Source organism: Solea senegalensis, linkage group LG2 (assembly GCF_019176455.1).
Source record: "Solea senegalensis isolate Sse05_10M linkage group LG2, IFAPA_SoseM_1, whole genome shotgun sequence".
NCBI classification, from domain to species: domain Eukaryota; kingdom Metazoa; phylum Chordata; class Actinopteri; order Pleuronectiformes; family Soleidae; genus Solea; species Solea senegalensis.
This window is the reverse complement of record NC_058022.1, coordinates 3,928,608-3,950,725: the sequence shown is the minus strand read 5'-3', so window position 1 is coordinate 3,950,725 and position 22,118 is coordinate 3,928,608. Positions and strand designations below refer to the sequence as shown.

The following is a 22,118-nucleotide window of genomic DNA, read 5'->3' as shown; positions in this document are numbered from 1 at the left end:
TTAAGCGTACGAGTAACGCCTACCCCAACATTGTGAACAAGGTGCCCTTTTCATTTTTGCCCCTGCCCTTCCAAATGTTTCTGTATGCCACTGCATTTCATCTGTTTTAGCATGATGATGAGGTGGAATTTGCATATGTAAGATGAGGAAGAATGAGATAAATTAACTGTATGATCAAGACGTTGGATCAGAAAGCTGGCAGAGCTCCAGGCAGCATCTCCTCTCTCTCTCTGAACATGGAGGCTCCGGAGGAAGCTGGACTTTGCTTTCCCCACATCAACACCTCCTGCAAGAGGATGACGGGTCCTTACGTGGAGACCATGCTCACTTACACTGTGCTGTCCTGCATCACGATTCTCACCGTGATCCTAAACCTGCTGGTCATCATCTCTATCTCACACTTCAAGTAGAGTCACAATTTCTCCACATGGTTCCAGCAAATGATTAAATTTAGGTCTCTCGTGCAACCATGTTTGAAAAATCCTTAAGGATTTGCTACTGTAGCTATAAATGCACTTATCTGCTCTTGTAGTTCTTCTAGTTTTTTATATTGTTGGTTGTACATAGACCATCAGTTGTCAGTGATGATTTTCTCTGATTTCAGGCAGCTCCACACCACCACCAACCTCCTCCTCCTCTCTCTGGCTGTCGCTGACTTCCTCGTGGGTTTCCTGCAGATGCCACTTCTCCTCCTCCACAACCAAGGCTGCTGGTTCTTGGGGGACATCATGTGTGGCATGCATTACTTTTTAGGTTTCCTCGTTGTCAGCGTTTCAGTGGGATGCATGGTGCTCATATCAGTCGACCGCTATATAGCAATTTGTAACCCCATGTTTTACACCACCAGAGTCACTCTGACCAGAGTTAAACTCTGTGTTTGTCTGTGTTGGATATTGTCTGGTGTACATGGCAGTTGGATATTGAGGGATGTCTTAAAACAGCCTGACAGGTATAACACATGCTATGGAAGTTGTGTAGTTGTGGTCAATTTCGCTGAAGGAATTATTGGTATTATTGTCTCGTTTTTAGGCCCCATTTTAATCATAGCAGTTCTGTATTTGAGAGTGTTTGTGGTGGCTGTGTCTCAGGCTCGGGCCATGCGCTCTCACATCGCAGTCGTCACAGTGGAGCGTTCCCAGACTGTAAAAGCAATGAAATCTGAGATTAAAGCAGCCAGGACTCTCGGTATTGTAATGATAGTTTTTCTACTCTGCTCATGTCCATATCACTGTTTTGCCGTTGCAGCAGAGGCTGCAATGCTTGGGGCGTCGTCTTCGGTCATCGTAATTTGGTTAATCTACATAAACTCCACCTTTAACCCTGTGATTTATGTCTTTTTCTACCCGTGGGTCAGAAAAACCATTAAGCACATTTTAACTCTTCAGATTCTACAGCCTGGCTCCCGTGAAGTGAGTGTGTGTTGAATGATATTAAATTCAAATGTGTAAAAGCCTTCTGTTGATTGTGGCAAGCCTTTATGTTTACTGGATGCAAAGATCTTTGCCTGTTTTAATCCTGTGAATTTAAAAAAAAAGCACAGGAATTATATATAATAAAAATAAAACTGTTATATATTGTTAACTGTCCATAATTCTAACATATTGCAGTTACATTGTAGTATTTATGTGTGTGTATGGACATATATTAATAAATCTGAACAAATTTTTCTGCATTGCTTTTTGAATTTCAGCCCATATTTCTCATATAACCATTGTCTGTTATTTTTGCAGTGCTGTGTTAACCATACAGCATAATTAAGTCTCAACACATCCAGAAAATACAGGAAACATGTAGGTAGTTTAAAAATATCATTTTCTGAAAAAAATAATATTTAGTGTGACCTGCCCTTACATTTGAACAATAACACAACCCTAATTCTCTATATCTGCTGTGAAAAAGGTCTGTTACATCAGGTTTATTGAAGACATACTTGTGCTTTACATACACATGTTGTATGATTCTATGATCATTAATACATCAGACCAACTTTCAGTCACATCATTCCAATCTAAATGCCACTGACTACAGAATTTGACAAATGCAACAGAAATGTTCATAGAACCCTGAGAATTTAAATGTCCATCATGGTTGATGGTTAAAGGGAACACTTTTTTTTTTTAGTAACAGGTTTATTTCATAGTGAAAAAAATATCGATTTAAATGAGTATTTTTTTAGAGCACCACAAAAAAATATGACAGGAATTGAAATTTAAAATCTCAAAATAACTTTTGCTTCCATTTTGGCCTAACAATTTGTAATTCAGTAGCTTATCCCAGCCAAGTGTTAACCAGTTTGAATGCAGATTTCCCAAATGAGTCATTTTTGAAAGACAATGAAAGGATGTTGGGTAGCATTGTTGCCTCACAGCAAAAAGGTTACAGGTTTGAATCCCAGTTCAACTGAGAGCCTTTCCGTGTGGAGTTTGCATGCTATCTCCAAGTGCACGTCAATTCTCCCCAGGTACTTAAGACAGTATTTTCTGGCTAGAAACTGAAGATTGTCAGTGTCAAATGGCCCGCTCTCCTGCACAGACTTCCATAGACAAAATCCCCTATATGACGGTGTCCCAAAGGGTGTCCTTAAATGAAATGAGGGCTGTAGATGATGTCCCTGTATACCTCAATACAATACCAAGGCTTTCTTGCCTATCTTCAAAGCCACAGCACTTTAAAAGGTGACAAACAGTGCGACAAAACGCAACATCAACTTGGTCAATTAAGCAATAATATGTTGATGTTCAATTTTAATTCAGTCCCCAGTGTCGGGCTGCCTTTGGCCCCAGGTTGCATTTTGGACATGCCTGCCTTAAGCATACTAGTAACACCTGCCCCACCGGTGCGCACTAGGTGCCCTTGTCATTTTTGCCCCTGTCTTTCCACATGTCTCTGCACGCCACTGCATTTCATCTGTTTTGGAATAGAGGTTTCACATTCAGGCATAGCAGGGGTCTGTTTTTTGCTATACTGGCCAGATAATGAGGTGGAATTTGCATATGTAAGATGAGGAATGAAAGAGATAAATTAACTGTAATATGAAGACGTTGGATCAGAAAGCTGTCAGAGCTCTCAACAGCATCTCCTTTCTCTCTCTCTGAACATGGAGGCTCTGGAAGAAGCTGAATTCTGCTTTCCCCACATCAACACCTCCTGCAGGAAAACATCGGGTCCTTACGTGAAGTCCATGCTCACTTACACTGTGCTGTCCTGCATCACGATACTCACCGTGATCCTAAACCTGCTGGTCATCATCTCTATCTCACACTTCAAGTTCAGTCACAATTTCTCCACATGTTTCCAGCATACGAATTTAGGTCTCTCATGCAACCATGTTTGAAAAATCCTTAAAGATTTGCTACTATAGCTATAAATGCACTTATCTGCTCTTGTAGTTCTCCTAGTATTATATATTGTTGGTTGTACATAGAACATCAGTGTTGTCAGTGTTGTTTTTTTTCTGATTTCAGGCAGCTCCACACCACCACCAACCTCCTCCTCCTCTCTCTGGCTGTCGCTGACTTCCTCGTTGGTCTCCTGCAGATGCCACTTCTTCTCCTCCAAAACCAAGGCTGCTGGTTCTTGGGCGACATCATGTGTGTTGTGCATTATTTTCTCGCTGCCCTCCTTGTCAACGTTTCAGTGGGAAGCATGGTGCTCATATCAGTCGACCGCTATATAGCAATTTGTAACCCAATGTTTTACACCACCAGAGTCACTCTGACCAGAGTTAAACTCTGTATTTGTCTGTGTTGGATATATCCTGGTGTGCATAGCAGTTGGATATTCAGGGATGTGTTAAAACAGCCTGACATGTATATCACCTGCTATGGAAGTTGTGTAGTTGTGGTCGGTTTTGCTGAAGGACTTGTTATTATGATTGCCACGTTTTTAGGCCCCATTTTAGTCATAGCAGTTCTGTATTTGAGAGTGTTTGTAGTGGCTGTGTCTCAGGCTCGGGCCATGCGCTCTCACGTTGCAGTCGTCACAGTGGAGCGTTCCCAGACTGTAAAAGCAATGAAATCTGAGATTAAAGCAGCCAGGACTCTCGGTATTGTATTGGTAGTTTTTCTTCTCTGCTCATGTCCATATTATTGTTTTGCAGCTGCAGCTGAGACCTCGCTTGGGGCGTCATATTCGGTCATTATGCTTTGGTTAATCTACATAAACTCAACCTTTAACCCTGTGATTTATGTATTTTTCTACCCGTGGGTCAGAAAAACCATTAAACACATTTTTACTCTACAGATTCTGAAGCCTGGCTCCCGTGACGTGAGTGTGATGTAAAAGGAGAGAGACTCTGAAGAAAATATTAAATTCAAATGTATGAAAGCCTTCTGTCGATTGTGTCGAACATTTCTGTTTACTGGATGCAAAGATCTCTGTGTGTTTGAATCCTGTGAAATAAGAAAAATTGGCCAAAAAAATTGGGTAAATTCTTTCTAAAATCAAAGCCACTGGTACTGATGTCACCAGTAGTTTAGTGGAGTGTAGTAATTGCACAATGTAAATGAGTGATGAGCAAGAACATAAATAATTATGAATTAACATTAGTATTAAATGCTTTATATATGTATAAATATATATAGTATGTGTATGTACATACATTAGGAGCCTAACAACCGTAAGAATGAAAAAAAATGAATTGCATTAGCACCACAAGCAAAGAAGACTGAAAGCACAGAAGTAACAGACAAAAATAAAACTGTTATATATTGCTAACTAACCCTAATTTTTACATTACAGTGACATTATCGTATTTATGTTTGTATGGACATATATTAAGAAATCTGAACACATTTGTGTGCTTGCTGTTTGAATTTGAACCCATTTTCCCTGATATACTGAGCAAAAGCCTTTATTAACCATTGTTTGTTGTTTTAGCAGTGCTGTATTAACCATACAACATAATTAAGTCAATTTTGAACTTTTCTTTTTTTTTTTATTATAAGGAGTATTTCAAGTGACTTGCCCTTACATTAACACGACCCTCATTCTCTAGATCTGCTGTGAAAAAGGTCTGTTATATCAGGTTTATTCAAGACATGCTTGTGCTTTACATACACATGTTGTATGATACTATGATCATTATTACATGAGACCAACTTTCAGTCACATCATTCCAATCCAAATGCCACTGACTACAGAATTTGAGAAGTACAACAAAAATGTTCCTGGAGCCCTGAGACGTTCAATGTCCATAACTGTTGATGGTTGAGGGGAAACCAGTTTTTTTAGTAACATGTTTGTTTCATGATGAAAAAAATAAAGGATTTAAGTGATTATGTAGTATTTTTTAGAACACCTGAATAAAATTGCATGAACCTTTGTCTAAAATGTGTATTTCTTTACGTCCTAATTGGTAGCCAAATTGTGTGTGAGAGGAAGTGGCAAAGCAGCAAAGTCTGTGATAATGTGTCAAAACCTCATAAAACTACACCTCAAAAAACCTGAAACATCCCTTTTATTAAGTTTTCCAAGTCCAGTGTTCTGCCATGAAATGTTTGTCGGACTGATCAGAAAAACTTTAAGTAGCATTGAATTATGTCCCCCTTATAGTGGAAAAGTTATGTTTGAATCACCAAAATGATCGATAATAATGACAAGGGTCACACGTTGCTGCAGTGGCAAGCATTGTTGCCTCACAGCAAGAAGGGCCCCCGGTTCAGGTCCTGCATTCCACAGAGGGTCTTTCTGAGGGGTTTGCATCTCCCCATGTGTGCATGGGTTTTCCCCAGGTTCTCTAGTTTCCTCCCACAGTCCAAAAACACGCATCTTTTGGGATTAGGTAAATTAGACACTCTAAATTGACCGTAGGTGTGAGAGTGAATGGTTATTTTGTCTCACTGTGTCCCTGTGATGGACTGGCAGTCTGTCCAGGGTGTACCCCACCTTTCACCCTATGTCACTCAGATTGGCACAGCCCCCCCATGACCCTCATGTGGAGGATAAAGCGGTAGTTGATGCGCAAAGAGCGCAATGGGTGCGCATAGACAATGCATGTGCAAACTGAATGTCCGACCCCTCCAGTAGGTGGAGCATTAAGCCCTGCTCATCAAGCAGAAAAAAACATTTCTATAACAGAAGAAGTAGTCACTAGGATAGTCATCCAAGCCTTGGCCTGGCAACCCCCGAACCGGCTGACACCCCGACTCCCCTGCCTGACGGGCTTTTCAGCTGTGAGACGCTCGAACTAGACATGTCCAAGGGAGCAGTAGCATCTTTCTCTTCTTCTTTGGTAGGAGTGTGTCCTATTTCTTGCGTCCGGACTTGTACCCTCACCCGATGTTGAAGTGAGATACTACAGGACCCTGACGCATGAGTATACTAGTTCTGCTCCATGCAGCACGTGCGTGGAAGTATATCAAGGCCTTAAGTGGACAGATCAGATATTCCAAACAATGTGACTTGTACGTCCTTAAAAATGTGACTGTAGTGAATGACATACACATGGGCATGACCCATGATCACATAATCCCTTTTGACCAGTGTCCCTTCAAAGAAGTGGACTCACACTGAGGTGTCATATCTTTTAAGCCTTTGGGGTGTAGAATTGGGATATAAAATCTCAAAATAACTTTTGTAGAGTAACAATGTAAAAGCAAAACCTCGGTATATTTTAAAAGAAGAAAGGAATTTGAAGATACAGGCTGCTGGTTTTCCTGCTGGGCATTGCTGCCTGACACACCTCCACCGGTGCCCTAGTGCAAGTGTGCACCTCTGAACACCAAAAAAGCTTGCTGCAAGGCCTAAGGCCCTCACCTGTCACTCACTCTACCCATGGGCAATGGCTACTGAGACGTCTCTGGGGGTCGTCAGGTGGGAGCCTCCCTTCTTCTGTGTTTCGCCTTCTAACTCCCACTACACCTCCGGGAGGCTCGGTGGTGAACTCTGGTGTCCCAGTGTCCCAAAAAAAAGAAAGGAAGAGACAAACTGTAATTAACAGTATATAAAAAGTTTATTTACAGTGAATTAGCATCTTGTGAACTTAAAGCGAGCTGCTCAAAAAGTAACTGATTGGCCATTACCAATAAGAAAAAAGGTTGAATGGAGTAAACCTCAATACATCAATAACATACCAAGGCTTTCTTGCATATCTTAAAAGACACAGCATTTTAAAAGGTGACAGACATTGCACAAAACTTGAACTTGCTTAATTAAGTAATAATATGTTGATGTTTAATTTCAATTCAGTCCCCAGTGTCGGGCTACCTTTGTCCCCAGGTTGCATTTTGGACATGCCTGCCTTAAGCGTACTAGAAACGCCTGCCCAACCAGTGCACACTAGGTGCCCTTTTCCTTTTTGCCCCTGCCCTTCCAAAATATCTCTGCACACCACTGCATCTAATCTTTGGAATTGAGGTTGCACATTCAGGCGAAGCAGGGGACTGTTTTTTTACTCTGTCCTTATGATGAGGTGGAATTTGCATATGTAAGATGAGGAAGCAAAGAGATAAATTAACTGTATGATGAAGATGTTAGATCAGAAAGCTGTCAGAGCTCTCGGCAGCATCTCCTCTCTCTCTCTGAACATGGAGGCTCCGGAGGAAGCTGAACTCTGCTTTCCCCACATCAACACCTCCTGCAGGAGGACGACGGGTCCTTACGTGGAGACCATGCTAACTTACACTGTGCTGTCCTGCATCACGATTCTCACCGTGATCCTAAACCTGCTGGTCATCATCTCTATCTCACACTTCAAGTAGAGTCACAACTTCTGCACATGGTTCCAGCATACGATTAAATTTAGGTCTCTCATGCAACCATGTTTGAAAAATCTTTGATTTGCTACTGTAGCTATACATGCACTGATCTGACCTTGCAGTTCTCCTAGTATTATATGTTGTTGGTTGTACATAGAACATCAGTGTTCTCAGTGATGATTTTCTCTGATTTCAGGCAGCTCCACACCACCACCAACCTCCTCCTCCTCTCACTGGCTGTCAGTGACTTTCTTGTGGGTCTTCTGCAGATGCCACTTCTTCTCCTAAACAACGAAGGCTGCTGGTTCTTGGGCGACGTCATGTGTGTCGTGCATTACTTATTCGCTTTCCTTGTTGTCAGCGTTTCAGTGGGATGCATGGTGCTCATATCAGTCGACCGCTATATAGCAATTTGTAACCCCATGTTTTACACCACCAGAGTCACTCTGACCAGAGTTAAACTCTCTGTTTGTCTGTGTTGGATATTGTCTGGTGTGCATGGCAGTTGGATATTCAGGGATGTCTTAAAACAGCCTGACATATATAACACCTGCTATGGAAGTTGTGTAATTGTGATCGGTTTCGCTGAAGGACTTGTTGATATTATTACCACGTTTTTAGGCCCCATTTTAGTCATAGCAGTTCTGTATTTGAGAGTGTTTGTGGTGGCTGTGTCTCAGGCTCGGGCCATGCGCTCTCACGTCGCAGTCGTCACAGTGCAGCGTTCCCAGACTGTAAAAGCAATGAAATCTGAGATTAAAGCAGCCAGGACTCTTGGTATTGTATTGGTAGTTTTTTTTCTCTGCTCATGTCCATATCATTGTTTTGCTATTGCAGCTGAGACTGCCTCGCTTGGGGCATCATCTTCGGTCATTATGGTTTGGTTAGTCTACTTAAACTCAACCTTTAACCCTGTGATTTATGTCTTTTTCTACCCATGGGTCAGAAAAACCATGAAATACATTTTTACTCTTCAGATTTTGCAGCCTGGCTCCCGTGAAGTGAGTGTGATGTAGAAAGAGGGACTCTGAAGAAAATATTAAATTGAAATATATGAAAGCCTTCTGTTTATTGTGTCAAGTAAGTATTTTTACTGAATGCAAAGATTTGTATGTGTTTTAATCCTGAGAAAGATAAATGGCCACAAAACATAATCTTTCCGAAAAGCCCCTGACACTGATGACACCAGTAGTTCAGTGGAGGGTAGTAATTACACAAAGTACATGAGTGATGAGCAATAACACAAATAATTATTAATTAAAATGATTATTAAATGCTTTATTCATGTGTATGGACATACATTACCAGCCTAAACTCTGCAAGAATAAAAAATATGAATTTCATTAGAGCCACAGGCAAAGAAGACTGAAAGACTTACATACAATAAAAATAAAATTGTTATATATCGTTTACTGTCCTTGATTCTAACATTACACAGTTATATAACAGTGTTTATATGTGCATGGATATATATTAAGAAATCTGAACACAGTTCTCTGCATTGCTTTTTGAATTTGAACCCATTTTGCTCATATACAGTACTGTGCAAAAGCCTTAGGCCACCATAAGTTTTTGTTTTAGCAATGCTTTCATGACCATACAGTATAATTACGTCTCAATCACATTATTTGAACACATTCAGAAAATACAGGAAAAATGCATGTAGTTTAAAAATAAAATATCAAGTTTTTACTTTGACGTGCCCTTACATTTTAACAATACCACAACCCTGTTTCTCTATATCTGTTGTGAAAAATCACATTACATCGACTTTATTCAAGACTCATTAATACATGAGACCAACTTTCAGTCTTTATTAAAATCCAAAGGCCACCGACTTTGGATTTGTACTGTACAGTGTACACTGTACATAATTTGTACAAAAAGTACAAGAAAAATGGACATGCAGCCCTGAGACTTTAATTGTCGGTAACAGTTCATGGTTGACAGGAAAGCAGTTTTTTTAGTAAACCGTCTGTTTCAAGGTGAGAAAATGTTTGATTTAAATGATTATGCAGGTATTTTTAGTACACTTCAACACAATTACAAACAGAAAATGCTGCGTAACAACAAGAATATAAATGCATGAACATATTACTCATATATAACAGACTGAAAAGGGTATAGATAAGTAAACCTTTGTCATGTTATTTGTGAGAGACAGTCGCAAAGTTTTCAGTCTGTTATATATGAGTAATGTTTATGTATTCATGTTCTTTCTGTTACACAGCCATTTCTGTATGCATTGTCAAAAAAATAAAAAAAGTCAGTCAACTGTGGAATGGAAAGACCTGTAAAAACATCCTCCAATCATATTGAACTGCCCAAACAAATTAATTGGAACAGGATGCATCACTCAAACTGCACACTTTTACCTTAAGTGATACCAGTGATCCATCGATTCATCCATTTTTTACCGCTTATCCGAGGTCGAGCTTGAGCAGAGAAGCCCAGACTTCCCTCTCCCCAGCCATTTTGTCCAGCTCTTTTGGGGAATCCCAAGGCGTTCCAAGGCCTTGGTTGGACCGATGCAGACCGATGCAGAGCCCGGATTACTGCAGGGCTGTGATCTCCATTTTTCCCTCACTCATGAACAAGAGGCCTAGAAACTTAAACTCCTCCACTTGGGGGAGGATCTCACCCCCAACCCAAAGAGGGCACTGCAGTGTTTTCTTTTAGGACCATGGTCTCTGATTTAAAGGTGCTGATTGTATATATCTTACCCGGGAGGCTGCGGAGTGTGATACCTCTTTAGTTGGAACACACCCTCACCAAGACAGTCCTAAAACATCAAGAGCCTTAAAAAACTCCGGGTGGATCTCATCCACCCCTTGGGCCCTGCCACGGAGGAGCTTTTTAACCACCTCGATAACCTCAGCCCCATAGATGGGAGAGCCCACTCCAGAGTCCCCAGACCCTGCTTCCTCTTTGGAAGGCATGTCGGTGGGACTGAGGCGGTCTTTGAAAGATTCTTGCCACAGACCCACAATGTCCCAAGTCAAGGTCAGCAGCACTCCATCTCCACTGTACGCAGTGTTGACGGTGTACTGCATTCCCCTCCTGAGTCGCTGGATAATTGACCAGAACCTTCTCGAGGCCATCCGGAAATTTTCCATGGTATCACCAAACTCCTCCTCTGAGTTTTAGCCTTAGTGACCACCAAAGCAACATTCTGCTTGGCTTGCCAGTACCCATCAGCTGCCTCTGGAGTCCCACAGGACAAAAAGGCCAGATAGGGCTTCTTCTTCAGCTTGGCGGCATACCTTGCCACCAGCGTTCACCAATGGGTTCAGGGTTTAACGCCACAACAGGCAATGACCACCTTGCAGCGACAGCTCCAGTAAGGCCCCTCAGCAATGGAGGCGCAAAACATGGCTCATTCGGACTCAATGTCTCCCTCGGGACGTAGTCAAAGGCCTGACGAGCATGTGATACCAGCTTTTTTCAAAATAATTCACTGCTGCTCATAGTTTTTCTGATCGGGCTGCGTACTAGTAACGCCTGTCCCACCGGTGAGCACTAGGTGCCCTTTTCATTTTCGCCCCTGCCCTTCCAAATTACATTACATTACATGTCATTTAGCAGACGCTTTTATCCAAAGCAACTTACAATAACTGCATTTAAACATTTGGGTACAAATAAGAGCTAGAAGTAAGTAAGAGCTTCAAGTAAGCCAAACTATGAAGTGCTAGTCATGGGTTAGGGTTAGGGTATAAGTGTATAAGTATAGGGTATAAGTGCGATGTATAATTTTTTTTTTTTGTTTTTTTTTTGTCGCCGTCGTCTTAGTCAAGGTAGAGTTGCAATAAATGTGTTTTTAGTCGGCGGCGGAAGATGTGGAGGCTTTCCGCTGTCCAGATGTTGATGGGGAGCTTGTTCCACCATTTGGGAGATCGGACAGTGAACAGTCTCGAGTTCTGTGAATGCCTCTGCGATCCTCTCAGTGAGGGGGCAGCAAGCCGGTTTGCCAATGCAGAGCAGAGTGGGCGGACTACGGTGTAGGTTTTGATCATGTCCTGGATGTAGGCTGGACCGGATCAGTTTGTAGCATGGACGTACAAATGTCTCTGTATGTCACTGCATCTCATCTGTTTTAGAATTGAGGTTGCACATTCAGGTGTAGCAGGGAACAGTTTTTTTTTACTCTAGCCTTATAATGAGGTGAAATTTGCATATGTAAGATGAGGAAGGAAAGAGATAAATGAACTGTATGATGAAGATGTTGGATCAGAAAGCTGTCAGAGCTCTCAACAGCATCTAACCTCTCTCTCTCTCTGAGCATGGAGGCTCAGGAGGAAGCTGAACTCTGCTTTCCTCACATCAACACCTCCTGCAGGAGGACATCGGGTCCTTACGTGGAGACCATGCTCACTTACACTGTGCTCTCCTGCATCACGATACTCACTGTTATCCTAAACCTGCTGGTCATCATCTCTATCTCACACTTCAAGTAGAGTCACAATTTCTACACATGGTTCCAGCATACGATTAAATTTAGGTCTCTCATGCAACATGTTTGAAAAATCCTTAAAGATTTGCTACTATAGCTTTAAATGCACTTATCTACTCTTGTAGTTCTTCTGATTTTTTATATTGTTGGTTGTTCATAGAACATCAGTGTTCTTAGAGTTGATTTTCTCTTATTTCAGGCAGCTCCACACCACCACCAACCTCCTCCTCCTCTCTTTGGCTGTCGCTGACTTCCTCGTGGGTCTCCTGCAGATGCCACTTCTTCTCCTCCAAAACCAAGGCTGCTGGTTTTTGGGTGACATCATGTGTGTCGTGCATTATTTCTTCGCTGCCCTCCTTATCAATGTTTCAGTGGGGAGCATGGTGCTCATATCAGTCGACCGCTATATAGCAATTTGTAACCCCATGTTTTACACCACCAGAGTCACTCTGACCAGAGTTAAACTCTGTATTTGTCTGTGTTGGATATATCCCGGTGTGCATGGTAGTTGGATATTCAGGGATGTCTTAAAACAGCCTGACATGTACATCACCTGCTATGGAAGTTGTGTAGTTGTGGTGGGTTTTGCTGAAGGACTTGTTACTATGATTGCCACATTTTTAGGCCCCATTTTAATAATATCAGTTCTGTATTTGAGAGTGTTTGTGGTGGCTGTGTCACAGGCTCGGGCCATGCGCTCTCACGTCGCAGTCGTCACAGTGGAGCGTTCCCAGACTGTAAAAGCAATGAAATCTGAGATTAAAGCAGCCAGGACTCTCGGTATAGTATTGGTAGTTTTTCTTTTCTGCTCATGTCCATATTACTGTTTTGCTGCTGCAGCTGAGACTACCTTTCTTGGGGCGTCATATTCGATCATTATGATTTGGTTACTCTACTTAAACTCGACCTTTAACCCTGTGATTTATGTCTTTTTCTACCCGTGGGTCAGAAAAACCATCAAACACATTTTTACTCTTCAGATTCTGCAGCCTGGCTCCCGTGAAGTGAGTGTGATGTAGAAGGAGAGAGACTCTGAAGAAAATAATAAATTCAAATGTGTGAAAGCCTTCTGTCGATTGTGTCAAGCATTTCTGTTTACTGGATGCAAAGATCGTTGTGTGTTTTAAACCTGTGAATTTTACAGAAAAAAAAATGGCCACAAAACGTTAGGTAAATTCTTCCAAAAATCAAAGCCAGTTGCACTGATGACACCAGTAGTTCAGTGGAGTGTAGTAATTACACAAAGTGCATGAGTGATGAGCACAACCAAAAATAATTAAATGCTTTATTCATGTGTATGGACACACATTAACAGCCTAATCTCTGCAGAATAAAACATATGAATTGCATTAGAGCCACAAGCAAAGAAGACTGAAAGCACTAGGGTTACATACAATAAAAATAAAACTGTTATATATTGTTAACTGTCCTTGATTCTAATATTACACAGTTATATTACAGTATGTATATGTGTATAGATATATATTAAGAAATCAAAACAAAGTTCTGTGCATTGCTTTTTGAATTTGAACCTATTTTGCTCATATACACAGTACTGAGCAAAAGCCTTAGGCCACCATTAGTTGTTTAAGCAATGCTTTAATGACCATACAGTATAATTATGTCTCAATCACATTAATGAAACACATGCAGAAAATACAGGAAACATGTATGTAGTTTAAAAAAAAACACACTTTTCAGAAAAAAGGACGGAAATGTCAAGTATTTAGAGTGACCTACATTTGAACAATAACACCACCCTGATTCTCTTTATCTGCTGTGAAAAAGATCTGTTACATCAGGTTCATTCAAGACATGCTTGTGCTTTACATACACATGTATGATTCTATGATCATTAATACATGAGACCAACTTTCAGTGACATCATTCCAATCCAAATGCCTCTGACTACAGAATTTAGTACAACAAAAATGCGCATGGAGCAATGAGACTTTAAATGTCCATAACAGTAAACAAATGTTCCCATAACTGGGAAACCAGTTTTTTTAGTAACATGTTTTTTTCTGGGTGAAAAAATGATAGCTTAAAATATTGTGCAGTATTTTTTTAGAATACCTGAACATATTACTCATATATAACAGACTTAAAAGGGTGTAGATAAGTAAACCTTTGTCTAAAATGTGTTTTTCTTCACGTCCTGGTTGGCAGCCATGTTGTTTGTGAGAGGAAGTGGCAAAGTGGCGAAGTCACTGATAATGTGTGAAAACCTCATTCAAGATTCAAGATTCAAGATTCAAAGTGTTTATTGTCATATGCACAGTAAAGAAACACGTTTCCCTGTACAATGAAATTCTTACTTTGCTGTCCACTCACAAAACACCAGCATAAAGTAGAAAAAGAGATGCTTTTGTAGAAAAAAAAGTATAAATATACATAAGAAAAATATAAATATTACAAATAACTAAAATAACATATATGCATAAAACTACACTTCAAAAAACCTGAAATATCCCTTTTATTAAGTTGCCCAAGTCCAGTGTTCTGTCATTAAATGTAATTAAATGACTGCTGAGAAAAATTTTAAGTAACAGTGAATTATTTCTCCCCCAAAATGGAAAAGTTCTGTTTCCATCACCAAAATTAGGGGTCAAACGTTGCTACAGTGGCAAGAATTGTTGCCTCACAGCAAGAGGGGAACCGGTGGAATTTGCATATGTAAGATGAGGAAGGAAAGAGATAAATGAACTGTATGAAGAAGATGTTGGGTCAGAAAGCTGTCAGAGGTCTCGGCAGCATCTCCTCTCTCTCTTTCTGAACATGGAGGCTCCAGAGGAAGCTGAACTCTGCTTTCCCCACATCAACACCTCCTGCAGGAAGACGACGGGTCCTTATGTGGAGACCATGCTCACTTACACTGTGCTGTCCTGCATCACGATACTCACTGTGATCCTAAACCTGCTGGTCATCATCTCTATCTCACACTTCAAGTAGAGTAACAATTTCTCCACATGGTTCCAGTATATGATTAAATTTAGGTCTCTCTTGCAACCATTTTTACTATAGCTATAAATGCCCTTATCTGCTCTTGTAGTTTTCCTAGTATTATATATTGTTGGTTGTACATAGAACATCAGTGTTGTCAGTGTTGATTTTCTCTGATTTCAGGCAGCTCCACACCACCACCAACCTCCTCCTCCTCTCTCTGGCTGTCGCTGACTTCCTCGTGGGTCTCCTGCAGATGCCACTTCTTCTCCTCCAAAACCAAGGCTGCTGGTTCTTGGGCGACATCATGTGTGTCGTGCATTATTTCTTTATTGCCCTCCTTGTCAACGTTTCAGTGGGAAGCATGGTGCTCATATCAGTCGACCGCTATATAGCAATTTGTAACCCCATGTTTTACACCACCAGAGTCACTCTGACCAGAGTTAAACTCTGTATTTGTCTGTGTTGGATATATCCTGGTGTGCATGGCAGTTGGGTATTGAGGGATGTCTTAAAACAGCCTGACATGTATATCACCTGCTACGGAAGTTGTGTAATTGTGGTCGGTTTTGCTGAAGGACTTGTTACTATGATTGCCACGTTTTTAGGCCCCATTCTAATCATATCAGTTCTGTATTTGAGAGTGTTTGTGGTGGCTGTGTCTCAGGCTCGAGCCATGCGCTCTCACGTCGCAGTCGTCACAGTGGAGCGTTCCCAGACTGTAAAAGCAATGAAATCTGAGATTAAAGCAGCCAGGACTCTCGGTATTGTATTGGTAGTTTTTCTTCTCTGCTCATGTCCATATTATTGTTTTGCTGCTGCTGCTGAGACTACCTCGCTTGGGGCATCATATTCGTTAATTATGGTTTGGTTGGTCTACTTAAATTCAACCTTTAACCCTGTAATTTATGTCTTTTTCTACCCATGGGTCAGAAAAACCATTAAACACATATTTACTCTTCAGATTCTGCAGCCTGGCTCCCGTGAAGTGAGTGTGATGTAAAAGGAGAGAGACTCTGAAGAAAATAATAAATTCAAATGTCTGAAAGCCTTCTGTTGATTGTGTCAAGCATTTCTGTTTACTGGATACAAAGATCTTTGTGTGTTTTAATAATATGAAATAAGACAAGCTACAAAACATTAGGTAAATTATTCCCAAAATCAAGGCCACTGGCACTGATGTAGTTTAGTGGAGCTTATTAATTGCACAATGTAAATGAGTGATTAGCAATAACACAAATAATAATAACATTATTATTAAATGCTTTATATATGTATAAATATATAGGATGTGTATGTACATACATTCGCAGCCTAAAAACTGTAAGAATACAAAAAATAATGAATTGTATAAGCGCCACAACCAAAGAAGACTGAAAGCACAGAAGTAACAGACAATAAAAATGAATCTGTTATATATTGCAAACTGACCCTAATTCTAACATTATAGTTACATTATTGTATTTATGTGTGTATGGACATATATTAAGAAATCTGAACACATTTCTGTGCTTGCTTTTTGAATTTGAACCCATTTTCCCTGATACAGTACTGAGCAAAAGCCTTTATTAATCATTGTTTGTTGTTTTAGCAATGTTGTATTAACCATACAGCATAATTAAGTCTCAACACATCCCGACAATACAGGAAACATGTATGTAGCCCTTACATTTGAACAATAACACAACCCTGATTCTCTATATCTGCTGTGAAAAAGGTCTGTTACATCAGGTTTATTCAAGACTTGCTTGTGCTTTACATACACATGTTGTATGATACTATGATCATTAATACATGAGACCAACTTTCAGTCACATCATTCCAATCCAAATGCCACTGACTAAAGAATTTGAGAAGTACAACAAAAATGTGCATGGAGCCCTGAGACTTTCAATGTCCATAACTGTTGATGGTTGACGGGAAACCAGTTTTTTAGTAACATGTTTGTTTCATGATGAAAAATTGAAGGATTTAAATGATTATGTAGTATTTTTTAGAACACCTGAATAAAATTGCATGAACATATTACGCATATATAACAGACTTAAAAGGTTGTATATGAGTAAACCTTTGTCTAAAATGTGTATTTCTTTACGTCCTATTTGGCAGCCATATTGTGTGTCCCTGATAATGTATCAAAACCTCATAAAACTACACCTCAAAAAACCTGAAATATCCCTTTTATTAAGTTGTCCATTAAGTCCAGTGTTCCGTCATTAAAAGTTGTCAGATTGATAGGAAAAACTTAAAGTAGCACTGAATTATTTCCCCTTCATAGTGGAAAAGTTGTGTTTGCATCACCAAAATGATCGACATTAATAACAAGGGTCACACATTGCCGCAATGGCAAGCATTGTTGCCACGGAGCAAAAAGGGCCCCGGTTCAGATCCTGCATTCCCCAGAGGGTCTTTATGAGTGGAGTTTGCATGTTCTCCTCATGTGTGCATGGGTTTTCCAAAGGTTCTCTAGTTTCCTCCAAAAACATGCAGATTTGGGGATTAGGTAAATTAGACACTCTAAATTGACTGTAGGTGTGAGAGTGAATGGTTATTTTGTCTCACTATGTCCCTGTGATGGACTGGCAATGTGTCCAGGGTGTACCCCGCCTTTCACCCTATGTCAGCTCAGATTGGCACAGCTCCCCGCATGACCCTCATGTGGAGGATAAAGCAGTAGATGATGTGCAATGAGCGCATTGGGTGAGCGTGGACAGTGCATGCGCAAACTGAACCTCCACCCTCCTTGTAGGTGGACCTTAAGCCCCGCTCATCAAGCAGAAAAACATTTCGACTGCAGAAGAAGTAGTCGCTAGGATAGTCATCCGAGCCTCGGCCTGGCCACCCTCGAACCGGCTGACACCCTGACTCCCCTGCCCGACGGGCCTTTCAGCTGTGAGACACTCGAATCAGACATGTCCAAGGTAGCAGTAGCATCGTTCTCTTCTTCTTTGGTAGAAGTGTGTCCTATTACTTGCGTCCAGACTTGTACCGCCACCCGATGGTGAAGTGAGATACTACAGGACCCTGATGCAGGAGTATACCAGTCCGGGTCCATGTGGCACGTGCACGGAAGTATATCAAGGCCTTAAGTGGACAGATCAGATATTCCTAACAATGGGACTTGAACATCCTTAAAAAAGTGACTGTAGTGAATGACATGTACTGTATACACATGTGCATGATCCATGATCACATAATCCCCTTTGACCAGTGTCGCTTCAAGGAAGTGGAATCACACTGAGGTATCATATCTTTTTAGCCTTTGGGGTGTGGAATTGGAATATAAAATGTCAAAATAACTTTTGGTCCCATTTTGGCCTAACAGTTTTTAGGTCAGTAGCTTATCCAACCCAAGTGTTAACAAGTGTAAATGAAGTGGCATAGCACTGTTGCCTCACAGCAAGATAGTTACAGATTTGAATCCCATTTCAACCAAAAGCGTTTCTGTGTAGAGTTTGCATGCTATCCCTGACTGCACATCGATTCTCTCCAGATACTCCAGACAGTATTTTCTGAACCTTTTTTTTTTTAGAACCTGAAGATCGTCAGTGTCATTTTTTTCCATAGACAAAATCCTCTATATGACAGTGAAGAAATGAGGGCTATAAATGATGTCCCTGTATACTTCAATAACATACCAAGGCTTTCTTGCATATCTTCAAAGACACAGCACTTTAAAAAGTGACAAACATTGCAACAAAACGCAACTTAAACTTACTTAATTAAGCAATGTTGATGTTCAATCTCAATTTAGTCCCCAGTGTCGGGCTGCCTTTGGCCCCAGGTTGCATTTTGGACATGCCTGCCATCTCATCTGTTTTACAATTGAGGTTACACATTCAGGCGTATAAGGGGACTGTTTTTTTTACTCTGGCCTGATGATGAGGTGGAATTTGCATATGTAAGATGAGGAAGAAAAGAGATATATTAACTGTATGATGAAGATGTTGGATCAAAAAGCTGTCAGAGCTCTCGGCAGCATCTCCTCTCTCTCTCTGAACATGGAGACTCCGGAGGAAGTTGAACTCTGCTTTCCCCACATCAACACCTCCTGCAGAAGGATGACAGGTCCTTACGTGGAGACCATGCTCACTTACACTGTGCTGTCCTGCATCACGATACTCACCGTGATCCTAAACCTGCTGGTCATCATCTCTATCTCACACTTCAAGTAGAGTGACAATTTCTCCACATGGTTCCAGTATATGATTAAATTTAGGTCTCTCATGCAACCATGTTTAAAATATCCTTAAAGATTTTCTACTGTAGCTATAAATTCACGTATGTGCTCTTGTAGTTCTTCTCGTTTTTTATATTGTTGGTTGTACATAGAACATCGGTTGTAAGTGATGGTTTTCTCTGATTTCAGGCAGCTCCACACCACCACCAACCTCCTCCTCCTCTCTCTGGCTGTCGCTGACTTCCTCGTGGGTCTCCTGCAGATGCCACTTCTTCTCCTAAACAACGAAGGCTGCTGGTTATTGGGCGACATCTTGTGTGTCGTGCATTATTTCTTCGCTGGCCTCGTTGTCAGCGTTTCAGTGGGATGCATGGTGCTCATATCAGTCGACCGCTATATAGCAATTTGTAACCCCATGTTTTACACCACCAGAGTCACTCTGACCAGAGTTAAACTCTGTGTTTGTCTGTGTTGGATATTTTCTGTTGTTCATTGCAGTTGGATATTGAGGGATGTCTTAAAACAGCCTGATATGTATAACACCTGCTATGGAAGTTGTGTAGTTGTGATCGGTTTTGCTGAAGGACTTGTTGATATTATTGCCACGTTTTTAGGCCCCATTTTAATCATATCAGTTCTGTATTTGAGAGTGTTTGTGGTGGCTGTGTCTCAGGCTCGGGCCATGCGCTCTCACATCGCAGTCGTCACAGTGGAGCGTTCCCAGACTGTAAAAGCAATAAAATCTGAGATTAAAGCAGCCAGGACTCTCGGTATTGTACTGGTAGTTTTTCTTCTCTGCTCATGTCCATATCATTGTTTTGCTATTGCAGCTGAGGCTGCCTTGCTTGGGGCTTCATATTCGATCATTATGATTTGGTTAGTCTACTTAAACTCAACCTTTAACCCTGTGATTTATGTCTTTTTCTACCCGTGGGTCAGAAAAACCATTAAACACATATTTACTCTTCAGATTCTGCAGCCTGGCTCCCGTGAAGTGAGCGTGATGTAGAAAGAGAGAGTGACGCTGAAGAAAATATTAAATTCAAATGTGTCAACGCCTTCTGTTGATTTTGTCAATTGTGTCTGTTTACTGGAGGCAACGATCTTTATCTGTTTTAAACCTGCAAATTTTAAAGAAAAAAAAATGGCCACAAATGTTAGGTAAATTCTTCCTAAAATCAATGCCATTGGCACTGATGTCACCAGTAGTTCAGTGGAGGGTAGTATTTACACAAAGTGCTTGAGTGATGAGCAAAAACAAAAATAATTATGAATTAAATTGATTATTAAATGCTTTATTCATGTGTATGGACATACATTAGCAGCCTAAACTCTGCAAGAATAAAACATATGAATTGCATTAGAGCCACAAGCAAAGAAGACTGAAAGCACAAGAGTTACATACAATAAAAATAAAACTGTTAAATATTGTTAACTGTCCTTGATTCTAATTTTACACAGTTATATTACAGTATGTATATGTGTATAGATATATATTAAGAAATCAAAACACAGTTCTGTGCATTGCTTTTTGAATTTGAACCTATTTTGCTCATATACACAGTACTGAGCAAAAGCCGTAGGCCACCATTAGTTGTTTAAGCAATCCTTTAATGACCATACAGTATAATTATGTCTCAATCACATTAATGAGACACATGCAGAAAATACAGGAAACATGTATGTAGTTTAAAAAAAACACACTTTTCAGAAAAAAAGGACGGAAATGTCAAGTATTTAGAGTGACCTGCCCTTGCATTTGAACAATAACACCACCCTGATTCTCTTTATCTGCTGTGAAAAAGGTCTGTTACATCAGGTTCATTCAAGACATGCTTGTGCTTTACATACACATGTATGATTCTATGATCATTAATACATGAGACCAACTTTCAGTCACATCATTCCAATCCAAATGCCTCTGACTACAGAATTTAGTACAACAAAAATGTGCATGGAGCCCTGAGACTTTAAATGTCCATAACAGTAAACAAATGTTCCCATAACTGGGAAACCAGTTTTTTTAGTAACATATTTTTTTCATGGTGAAAAAATGATGGCTTTTAATATTGTGCAGTATTTTTTTAGAACACCTGAACATATTACTCATATATAACAGACTTAAAAGGGTGTAGATAAGTAAACCTTTGTCTAAAATGTGTTTTTCTTCACGTGCTGGTTGGCAGCCATGTTGTTTGTGAGAGGAAGTGGCAAAGCAGCAAAGTCACTGATAATGTGTGAAAACCTCATAAAACTACACCTCAAAAAAACTGAAATATCCCTTTTATTAAGTTGCCCAAGTCCAGTGTTCTGTCATTAAATGTAATTAAATGACTGCTGAGAAAAACTTTAAGTAGCAGTGAATTATTTCTCCCCCAAAGTGGAAAAGTTCTGTTTCCATCACCAAAATTAAGGGTCAAACGTTGCTACAGTGGCAAGAATTGTTGCCTCACAGCAAGAGGGGAACCGGTGGAATTTGCATATGTAAGATGAGGAAGGAAAGAGATAAATTAACTGAAGAAGATGTTGGATCAGAAAGCTGTCAGAGGTCTCTGCAGCATCTCCTCTCTCTCTTTCTGAATATGGAGGCTCCAGAGGAAGCTGAACTCTGCTTTCCCCACATCAACACCTCCTGCAGGAAGACGACAGGTCCTTACATGGAGACCATGCTCACTTACACTGTGCTGTCCTGCATCACGATACTCACTGTGATCCTAAACCTGCTCGTCATCATCTCTATCTCACACTTCAAGTAGAGTGACAATTTCTTCACATGTTTCCAGTATATGATTAAATTTAGGTCTCTCATGCAACCATGTTTACTATAGCTATACATGCCCTTATCTGC

General features: G+C 40.5%; 3 protein-coding genes and 1 long non-coding RNA gene across 6 annotated transcripts; all 4 read left to right on the top strand.

The window, feature by feature from the left end:
* The first annotated feature begins 205 nt into the window (after nt 1-205).
* LOC122765220 (trace amine-associated receptor 13c-like) lies at nt 206-1,653 on the top strand. Of its 2 annotated transcripts, none has more exons than XM_044019365.1 (2): nt 206-406; nt 605-1,653. In XM_044019365.1, the coding sequence occupies exons 1-2, from the start codon at nt 237-239 to the stop codon at nt 1,422-1,424; spliced, it is 990 nt and encodes a 329-aa protein (XP_043875300.1). In that variant the 5' UTR covers nt 206-236; the 3' UTR covers nt 1,425-1,653. The 2 variants fall into 2 exon arrangements, with proteins under 2 accessions (XP_043875300.1, XP_043875301.1); XM_044019366.1 differs by having other exon boundaries at nt 339-454.
* A 1,858-nt stretch (nt 1,654-3,511) lies between these two features.
* Nucleotides 3,512-4,329, top strand: LOC122765278. Its single transcript, XR_006359950.1, has 2 exons — nt 3,512-3,590; nt 4,243-4,329. It is a non-coding gene; the product is annotated as an uncharacterized LOC122765278 (long non-coding RNA).
* Nucleotides 4,330-7,536: 3,207 nt separating this feature from the next.
* Nucleotides 7,537-9,100, top strand: LOC122765325 (trace amine-associated receptor 13c-like). Its single transcript, XM_044019515.1, has one exon. It carries the CDS (start codon nt 7,835-7,837, stop codon nt 8,711-8,713), a length of 879 nt encoding a protein of 292 aa, XP_043875450.1. The 5' UTR covers nt 7,537-7,834; the 3' UTR covers nt 8,714-9,100.
* Nucleotides 9,101-19,060: 9,960 nt separating this feature from the next.
* Nucleotides 19,061-20,279, top strand: LOC122765464 (trace amine-associated receptor 13c-like). 2 transcript variants are annotated; one of them, XM_044019718.1, is made up of 2 exons: nt 19,061-19,261; nt 19,460-20,279. In XM_044019718.1, exons 1-2 carry the CDS (start codon nt 19,092-19,094, stop codon nt 20,277-20,279), a joined length of 990 nt encoding a protein of 329 aa, XP_043875653.1. In that variant the 5' UTR covers nt 19,061-19,091. The 2 variants fall into 2 exon arrangements, with proteins under 2 accessions (XP_043875653.1, XP_043875654.1); XM_044019719.1 differs by lacking the exon at nt 19,061-19,261 and adding an exon at nt 19,290-19,371.
* The last annotated feature ends 1,839 nt before the right edge of the window (nt 20,280-22,118 follow it).